The 10,550-nt window shown below is 31.7% G+C and overlaps 2 protein-coding genes across 2 annotated transcripts; both read right to left on the bottom strand.

The window, feature by feature from the left end:
• Positions 1–3,077: 3,077 nt before the first annotated feature.
• LOC132740649 (uncharacterized) lies at positions 3,078–5,327 on the bottom strand (the record flags this gene model as incomplete). The annotated part of the gene is made up of 2 exons (XM_060728592.1): positions 4,804–5,327; positions 3,078–3,353 (listed from the first exon to the last, which is right to left on the bottom strand). Coding segments are annotated over exons 1-2 (676 nt in total), but the record flags the coding sequence as incomplete, so codon positions are not given.
• A 1,662-nt stretch (positions 5,328–6,989) lies between these two features.
• Positions 6,990–8,282, bottom strand: LOC132740648 (uncharacterized; the record flags this gene model as incomplete). The annotated part of the gene is made up of 2 exons (XM_060728591.1): positions 6,990–7,321; positions 7,822–8,282. Coding segments are annotated over 2 exons (595 nt in total), but the record flags the coding sequence as incomplete, so codon positions are not given.
• Between the last annotated feature and the right edge of the window lie 2,268 nt (positions 8,283–10,550).

The following is a 10,550-nucleotide window of genomic DNA, read 5'->3' as shown; positions in this document are numbered from 1 at the left end:
GGGGGTTGGTGGGTCTAAAGGTGACTCAGATGCCGTGTCATTCGTTTTGACTTAGGGTTTTGGTTACAGCTCTCCTATAAATGCCCCCTAAAATGTCTGAGTTGGGACCTAGGAATCCACTCGTGTAGTATACCATACCACATGATTGGCATAAAAAAGGGCAGTTATAGGAAGCACATAAAAATATACCAAACAAATATGTAAGCCCCACTAGTACAGCAGTTGTCTGGTTTATTGAATTTATGCCAACACACATGATTATTGTTCATCATTTTAAAAGTTAGGCTGATTATCCTGTGCTGTTCACTTGACCTTTGTGTTTAAATTTTCCTCTTTTTTGGCTCCACACTATCTACCGCTTCCATCTTCTTTTCAACAATTTGCATGGCGACTAAAGTTCGCCTAGTACCAAACAGAGAGCCAACACCCCTCTATGATTACACGAAGACCGTTTCTGAGAAGTATACAGTATCATGCGATAGTGAATATGGACTCTTTATTCACAACTAACTGATTGACAATGACTAAAATTAGTTGTTTCTGGTTAATTTTCTATTAGATCGCTATCCAGTAATACGTAAAAGCCTCAGACAGGAGGTCTAATACATCATGCTATCGGTGTCTAAGCCCAACTATTCTATCTCATTTGAGACCAAGATTTTTCAGTAACTCACTGCCAGCTAACCTACTGGAGCGGAATTTCTCTTTTCTACATACAGAAACGCAGTATGCATCAAGATTTCGCAGAGGCTCTGAATAAGTAATGCCAGGACTTTGGTACAACATAACCCATCACGTGAAAAGTCTAGACAAATTGACAATTTTGTTAAAGGATTTTACGTTCTTTGATTTTGTCCAATTTCAATCCCGTTTTCTTGAAAAGAAATTACAGAATGATGAGCAATTTTAAACTGGTTTATGCAAACAACAGCTAATGAAAATCGCCAAAGAAGGTTTCGACCTATTGCTCAAAATTACATTAATATCCATATGTTTTGAGGTAGTTCTGTAAAGAAATCGTTATTATCTGAACCATTATTGTTCTTCTGGTGGTAAACAATCATTTAATGGTAAAATGATTTTAAAACAAAATTAATCTGAAGATGACAATAAAAGCAAGACGGATAATTGCTAGACTTCGAGCCTGTTATAACATCATCCGAGTCCGGCATTATCACCAAGCCCTGATGATCTGGAAACACACCACGCAGACAGAATCTGCTATTGAAGCAACTAACTTAACAAAAATATTCCAATTCATTCAATTATATAAAAATAGGAAAATTGATAAATATAATGATATCAAATATCGTATCTTTTTGATACGTGTATAGATATACTAAAGCAAATAAAAAATATATCAAAGAATATATGTCCTTAGTTACATAACACTGTGTAAATTTAAACAGATGCGTTTGCATTTATAAACAGCGTTGTATTTTCAATAAAGATCGCATGTTTTCTTGTTTTTTTTTTTCAAATTAAAAATGCGAATCATGCTAAGAAGCATTTTAACCTCTCAATGTACACGTATGTGTTTTTTTATTGAGATAGATAGATATTTTATTAATTTAAACTTTTACAAGTATTTCGTTATAACTAATAATATATAATACAAATTTACAATCACATGGTAATGGCATACATGGAAACATTGAAATTAGTGTATAACATAGTGGAAGAAAGTAACCAAACACACACACGCACACACACACACACACACACACCAACACACACACACACACACACGCGCACGCACACCAACACACACACAAACACACACGCACACGCACACGCACACGCACACGCACACACACACACACACACACACACGCACACGCACACACTCACACGCACACGCGCACACATACACACGCACACGCACGCCCACCCGCCCGCACGCACGCACACATACACACACACGCTCAGTTTATGTGATGATAAACGCAGTCTGGATGTAGCAATTCTAAACTTTTTAGGTAAAATGCCTATATAAGATTCAAATTCAAAAATATATTTAATATATACGTATCCATATGTTACTTCACTGGCAGATAACTTACGTTCCCATTTTTGTTTAAAAACATCAATTACTCTTCCTTTAAACAATACATGAAAATTTGTCAAGTCAACTAAACCTGGATTGTACCATACATAGGATCATCCGTATTCATCTTAAAGAGATTAAACATTATAACTCGAATTATTTTTATTATTCTTTATTTCAAGGAGACAATAAACTTTTCTTATCAAGATATTTTGCGTTGATAGGGTTTTGCACCAAAATTTAATAATTCTAACATATCTATTTATATACATTGAAAATCGACTTAACTCTCCATAAATACTATTTGTACATGTTGACATCTTCACATTTAATGATTGTTTACAAAATTTTAAATGAACACGTTCTATTTCTTTCGATTTTCCAAAGCCCCATATTTCGCATCCGTAATTCAAGGTGGCGGCAACAAAAGCGTCAAATACTTGGCACATAACAGAGGGTTTTACAGCATAATGTTTTGTTTTATGTATTAAAACATTCAAAGCTTTTAATCCTTTACCAACTAATGTCGTCTGATTTAAAGTAAAAGAGCAATCTATTTAATAATTTGCGGACCGTCGTTTTTTCTCAAATGTACTAAACTATAAAGGACAGGGAGGTCCGTTTTGAGTAATGAATTTTACTATATATGTAGAATTTTACCTATGTGTTAATGATAACCGGTAATACACTCGAACTATAACTCTTTTCGTACTTATAATATATCAAATGTAGAATCTGTAAAAAACAGGTATGCTTAGGCTACGATAGTAAAAACACGATGAGGTGATGGTGAAAACGCAATGATGCGATGATGATAACGCGATGAATTTACGAGAAAAACGTTATGTTTAACAACGAAATTTCACCATTGAACCACACAACATAATCTCGTCTCCACCATCTTAACATCGTGCATCGCGGGCTAGGGTACAGTTATCAAAATTAAAAATCATTCTAAAAATATAATTTACCATTCTAAAAAAGGATTCATTTTCTAAAAATAGAATAAAAGAAACCATCCAATCAATACCTTTTGCAGCATTACTATACTCCGACTGTGTATTGTTCGTCAACAGGTGTGATGTAGTTGGAAGCGCAGCAAAGTGGGAATTAGTAACATACTCAAAAGAACCGTCATTTGAACTATTAAGTGCTGGGTTGTACTTCGTTGTTGCTCTGTGTCCCTTATTGGATGATGTATTGAATGTTTCTGTGTTTAATTGATCAAGTTGAATTTTACTTGTATTCCTTTTCGTATCAGTGACAAGGGATGCTGTGGTTACGGACGATCGTTTGATATCTACATCTATAAAGTGAATATTCTTTGTATCATATGTAACATATAAAAATAATATCATATATATTTAATAAAGAGTAGGACTAAATAAGGTGTTGGAGCACAACACTAAATACCGTATTCTGGTATAAACCGGACAAGGCGTTAGAATGATTAAGTTTTAAGAACTTGCATTTTCACCCGCCGAAATGTATTTTTTGACATCTAATTCATCTCTTCACACCGACAGAAATACGATAATGACTGAAAAATATTAAAATAGTCGAAAAAAAAACAAACAAACAAAAAACCCTACATTTTTCTACTTTATCGTGATTTCTGCAAGCGCTTCGAGGTACTGCTCCAACAGTACAGTGACTTAAATCTTTTGATCCCTTATTAAATACATTTTTCAACATCTGGTCCGATGGCTTCCTCTAGCATCACAAAATAGACACTTCTAACATCAATCTTACAGTCATTTTCAACAATCACTAAGAAAAAATGGATTGCTTTTGCTTGGAATTCATGTGTGTGAAATATCCAAATTAAACCGACTAAGTTATAGACATTAACAAAAACAAGGTTGGGAATGCTAACAAGTTACCTATGCCATATTATGAGTATTCATTTAAAAAGCAACTGAAGTTTTAGCCTTTCGCAATTACGTTTTTTTTATATTCTTTGATATTTGGTACTTGAATAGTTTAAAAAATCTTATTCTTAATTTCCCATTATCATTCTTACACATGGAACAGAATATAAATAATCTAACATGCTTTCCGTTTGTTTTTAAAAAAATTCTGAAGAAAACAAAGAATGTTAAGAACTTGAAATATTGTATTAATTTGTATTTGAGAATAATTAACTGAAAATGAAAACTGTTTGTTGAAGATTTCGAGATCTACTCATAGTTCTCAACTTTCCGTGATTTATAAAGAATCAGATAAGCGGCTAATTTACATGGATGAACTAAAATCGTGTCGACTTGAAGCATGCGATCCACGGAAGACAACGACATTCGTTGAATTAAAGTGACATTATGCTCACATTTTCAAAGTCAAGATAAGCTGAATTTACTTTTTATTTCAAAAGATTGACTGTTAAAATGGTGTTTGTCCATTAGTTTATATTGGAAAATGTATAGGATAACATTTAAAATCTGCCTGAAGTGTAAAAAAGACTGCCCCACTTTTTTATAAAATGAACGTTACAGGTAAATTCTAATTGAGCTTTACAGAAATTCCGTTTGGATCCAGAGGTTATTTCTTGTTTACGTGAAGTAAATTATTAAATCAAAAGAAAATATGGCAATATAAAAGCTTATTTTGACTCTCACCTGTTCACTCAGTATATACCCTTGAATGGGCATAATGTCACTTTAGTTATATAGATATGTTATACTTGAAACAAAAATGGAGAAGAGCGAGATAATTGAGAGTATCTCTAGTGGATGAAGACAACTTAAATCCTACATTACTTGGTGAAGATGTCGACGCAAATAAACTCAAAGGTGCGGTCTCTTGACACTTTAGTCCAGCGTTCGTGGTACATTCTGTACTGCAATTCTTGTAAGATGTGTCGCTCTTCTCCGAATAATTACACTTTTGCAAACACTCGGGTAGCTTCACCGTCTTCTCACAACAAATCGCGCGTTTTCTAAATTGAAACTGATTGATGCTACAGCATTCACAATGCCATGGGTACCAAGTACTCCAATCACAAACTTTATTAAGAGTTTCATTGTTGTGTGGACCAACATTTGCACAAAGGTCCTTTAGAGGATTTATAGATGTCAACAAAATCAAGGCTGCGATAACTGACAAGCACTCCAATTTCTTAATGAAATTAATTCCGGAACTTTCTGGCATCATATACATTTTGATATGTATTCGTCCGTTGTGTACCGATTTAGATTATTTTTTTTTCCTTTTTTACCATTGATTCTTCAATCACTGTACTTGATTATCAAGACCGAATAAAGCCATTGCATATCCCATTACAAGTATTTAACATGACGCTTTCAACACACCAAGGAGGACATTCAGATAAAACATAAGAGCAAAGATCAGCGCGTTTCAAGTGCTTTTGCAAAAAATATAGATCTATCTCGAAATAATCAGAACTAAAGTAGGTTCAAGATAAATATCATCGATTTAATAAAGGTAAGGAAAATTTGGCCATTAATACTCACCTAAACACTTTGTAAGAAAAAAAATTGAAAAAAAAAATCGATATTTTACAACATTGATACAATTCCTGCAACTTTATCGCAGTTTTTATGCAAATTTTCATTTCCTTTGGAAAAAACGCCTGTCTAGGCTAAAGGCTTTCGACAGAGTCAATGCAAATAAATGGTATTTAATAAATCACTATAATTAATAAATTTCGTTTTAGCTAACGAGCTTTTAAAATACATATTTCTGCATTCTGACTTTTTTTTTAGAATCCTCTTTTGCTTAATAACAATCACTTTAATTAGTACCTCCTATTCGGTTTATGTGACTTACTTACATTGTTACATAATGGTATATTTTAACAAATGTTTTAATAATTGTTCAGATTCTGATCAGGAATTCTTCGATAAAACGAGTAACATACTTAAAGTTCGAATGTTTTAGACTAGTTGAAGTAGATCATTGTTTGCTATTTTTAGTATTTTAATCAGGGAGATATGTTAGAACTGTTTCAAAAACACAAAGTTCTAACGCCATTTAAATGACAGAATAATAACATTTTGCCAGTGTCATGCTTTTAATCTTAACCTACATATTTACAATACTTTAGTTTAAAAACATGACGTTGGCAATAATTGTATAATGATAATGAAATTGAAAATTTGGGACAAAACATGAACTTGAATTTTTAGAACAGAAAGTCTAAGTAGAATTAAGCCTCGCAATTATAAGATAATAACCGTTTATAACAATTACCTTTGTTAGTTGTTTTATTTGATATCAATGGGAATTTGAAGTTTGGATACACTTTTAGGAAGTGTTATCGTAGTTTGGTAAGTGTTGTTCGGTTGCAAAGAAATCGGCAGTATATCGGAAGAATAAACACTATCAACAAGGGGTCTTGTGAATAAAACTTATTAAAAGGTAATTTATAGAATGTCCCGTGGGTCACAAGAAGAATTGATTGTTTTTGTGTAACAAAAATGCATTGAGAAAATGTATGACAAAATTTAAATTCCATATGACCTTGTCAAATACACTCACAATTTTCATTTTGATGTGTTAAATGTTACTTTAAGACATTTTTGGGGTATTGTAACAACATTTTAATTGTTTGTCTTATACAGGATGATTAATTCCAAACAAACTCCAGCAATATCCACAATTATTCTCATACCGATCAACATCATAGTTCTATCAATATTGAATACATTTCAGTTTAAAAAGAGGTCAAAAGTTCTAAAACATACAAGAATATTCTGATTTCTTATTGTCTAGAAACTTTATCAATCAATCAATCAATCAATCAATCAATATGATAATAATAATGATAATAATAATAATGATAATAATAATAATAATAAAAAATATAATAAAAATTATAATAATAATAATAATAATAATAATCATTAAAAAGAGATGTTATTTAAGGGGATAGGGGCAAATAAATTGTTAAGGAAGTAACAGAAGAAGAAGAGTTGTTAGATGCAGTATATGATAAATGCTACAAGCTTAACAAACACACAATTGTCAATATGATGTTAATATGCTTTATATATGTAAAAGGTAACAGCATACATATAAGTTAATTGAACAGAATTGCAATTTTGTGAATATGGCGATTAGAATGTGCTTCTCAGTTCTGTAACACTGGCTTAATTTAGACTGCTCATTATCCATAAACAGTTTATTTTGCTGATGAATTGTCTGGTTCCACAGTAAATCCCCGCTTTTTTCTTTGTAACAATAGAATGATAGCTGCTAAAATTGCTACAGCAACCAGAGATCCACATACCGATCCTATTACGACACCGACATTGACTGAAATTTATAAAATGCTTCATTAAAAAGCTTCATTATAAGGACAGCTATGTCATAATTTTAAACCTAGGTCTCTAGAACAGGGCAATGTCAACCTTCATTTCAATGCAGTATGACAAGACTTAGTACCATAGGATGCCGCATTAGAAAAAGAAACTGATATCGCTGATTTATCCATGAAAATGAAATGTACGACTGAATTTTTTCATAAGCATTATAATTGAATAACTAATTTTAAAGTATGAATATAAAAAACTTTAATAATGGAATAGAATCATAGCAAAAATAAGGACGTTAAAAGTCGCCTTGCATGTGACAAATTCAAATGTTACAAGCTCGTTTTGTTTGAGTGTGTTTATTTTTTAAAGAATGTAAGCCACCTTCAACCTCATATAGCGCCGGTGCATGATGGATCAGATATGTACTATAATGAAAAGTTTGTTATAACATCCTATGATGTTATATTCTTAAAATAAAACAAACAAAAAAATTTTCAGTACCTTTTGCACCATCATTTGTCTTCTCGATTGTACTTGACTGTGTATTGTTCAACGACGATATATTTCGAGTCGCTGAAGAACCATCACGCGAACTGTTAATTGCTGCCATGGACCTGGTTGTTGCATTGTATCCTTTAGTTGTATGTAGTCTAACATTGGAAGAACCATCAGGTAGAACTGAAGTATAAGGTTGATTTTTATACATTGAAAAATGTTTCAATGTTGTGGAATTTAAATTTACTGTAGATGTCTTTGTAGATTGAGCTGTTCTTATTGTTGCTATAGAGTGGGAAGTTTTATTTCTAGCCTCTTTGAGTGAACTTGAGTGAGCGGTGGGTTTACTGGTATATTTATGCTGTTGATTTGCACTTGCATTCCCTCCATGCTGAGTGATTCCGGTTGTGCCTATTGTAGATAGTTTGAATTCTGCAAAGATTAAGCGAGTATAATTTGTGATCTTTCTGAATTTATATCATAAAACAATGAATATAAATATACATTTTTTGTAAAAAACCAAATCAAACCAAGACACACATAATAAATAAATAAATAAATCAATAAATAAATAAATAAATAAACAAACAAACAAACAAACAAACAAACAAACAAATAAATAAATAAATAAATAAATAAATAAATAAATAAATAAATTAATTAATTAATTAATTAATACAAAAGATAAATAAAAAAATCTGAAACTGAAATATAAAACAAAAACACAAAAAGACTCTTACTGAGTATTAAAATATAAAAAAAACCAGGCTTGATACTGTATAAAGATTAGAAAAACCTATTGATTTTTTTAACTACGAATACATGTTGGCACAGCGTGTTCAATGAAACCGGTGCATGCAGGCGTGAGTTATGGTGCACTATTAAATCTCATCAACAGAGTCTATCAAACATTTTTTTGTTTTTCCATTGCTCTCGAGACCCTTCCCTTTATCAAGATTTCTCAATTTTATATTTATGATTCTTTGGAGGATTTGGTTCTAATAACATAAGAGTTAGATTGAGAAACGCTGCACTTTCAATAATTTCCCATAAAAAATATTGAGGGTTGTCTTTTTCTAGAGTTTTAAAATATATGTTTATTTATTAAAAGGTATGTCAATGGAATAAAAAACAAACAAACAAACAAACAAAAAACCTAAAAAAAACTATTGCTGAAAAACATTATTCTTTTAATAGTGCCCTCGTATCTAATTTAGTTTAAAATTTAAAACAAACATGTTTACAATCAAACTTTATAATCAGATTTATTTGTTTATTTCTCTAACTTTAAAGCTATTCAAAATTTTGATAAGATTTAATTTAATCTGTGTACACAGCTCTTAAGATTATATGTGAAGTACTCATTCACGTTTAGTTTAAACTTGAACGTAGTTATCATACATCAATCATCTTGACTATGAATAAGATACTGATGAGACTCTTTAACGCATTCATTAACAATTTTTATTTATTATTTTAATTTGAGAGGATGGGTCACAAGCCCCATACGATTTCCTATCAGCTATAAGACAAATGGCCATAAAATTCAATGCCCGCGATTAGTTGTCACGAAGATATGAAGCCTAGCCCGATTATCGAACTAGCAACCCCCGGATTTCTTATACGATGCTTGATATTGAGAGAAGCGGGCGGTCTTTGCAGTCAGTGGACCAAATTAGATTTGAAATGTTCTAAAAAAAGCAAACAATTATTTTTCGAATTATGATATGTTTACACGCTCTTCATCATATTCCCGTATATACCATGCATCTTAATAGAAGTGTTCCGCATGTATTCGCCCATTCAATTGTTTCGTGATCAAAAAGCAATTTTATATTATTCAATTTTTAGTTGTCCCAGTTTTCAGTGGGAAATTTAATTAATACCAAATGATAACAAATTGACACCAAAAGATCTGAAATTTTGGCGCCTACAGGGCACACCATCCGCCATGTTGTAGAAGGGTAACCTACACCGTGTTATAGGTGTAAAATTGAAATACAATCTTCATGTCAAACAACAACATCCTTATACCCATTCAGGCATTTTTGAAAATGCTAAAACTTGTTATTTTGCTATGTTAATATATTGAATACTTATTTTGTACAACTTTTGTAGTTTTTTTCCGCTGTTATCTGATAACAGGGTGGGTGATCACCTGACTTTATTTGTTTACGGTAACATTCGCGCACAAAACTTGAAAGGTATTGTGTAATTTTTTCAATGTTAATTAATATAATTGGAATATACTATAATCCAGTCAAATATTTGCCAGTTTCAATGTAGCTCTGTTATCTTGTAATGTCATCAACATTCTGCCGCATAGAAAATTTTCTGCAAGCATAAGGGAAATAAACATTCGCTTGATTTGAAGAATAGTGTATATTAGATCAGAAGAGTTGTCATTTAGCTACGGATCTATGGATATACACATTTACATTTAATATTCACCAAATATGAATAAATATGCAAATTAAAATATCCCATTTAATAAAGTAAAGTACAGTAAGTCTAAAATAAAAAATCTAATTTTGGTTATGATATCCCGTACATCAATAACATATACTTCTTCCTTAGCTAGACACAATATCACAAAGTATCGGACTTTTCTAATTTAATAATCTTGTGCGATTTTCAGCTATATGTTTTCGGTTTTTTTCGCATGCGACGGACCACCCTTTTCTAGTGTCTTTATACTCATAACAGTAAGTGTTGATTGTTTGGCGGGTTGCTGT

This window comes from Ruditapes philippinarum, unplaced genomic scaffold (assembly GCF_026571515.1).
Source record: "Ruditapes philippinarum isolate M1 unplaced genomic scaffold, ASM2657151v2 ctg21740_1_1_1_1, whole genome shotgun sequence".
Taxonomy (NCBI): Eukaryota; Metazoa; Mollusca; class Bivalvia; order Venerida; family Veneridae; genus Ruditapes; species Ruditapes philippinarum.
The sequence above is the reverse complement of the archived record's forward strand: the minus strand, read 5'-3'. Positions and strand labels throughout refer to the sequence as shown.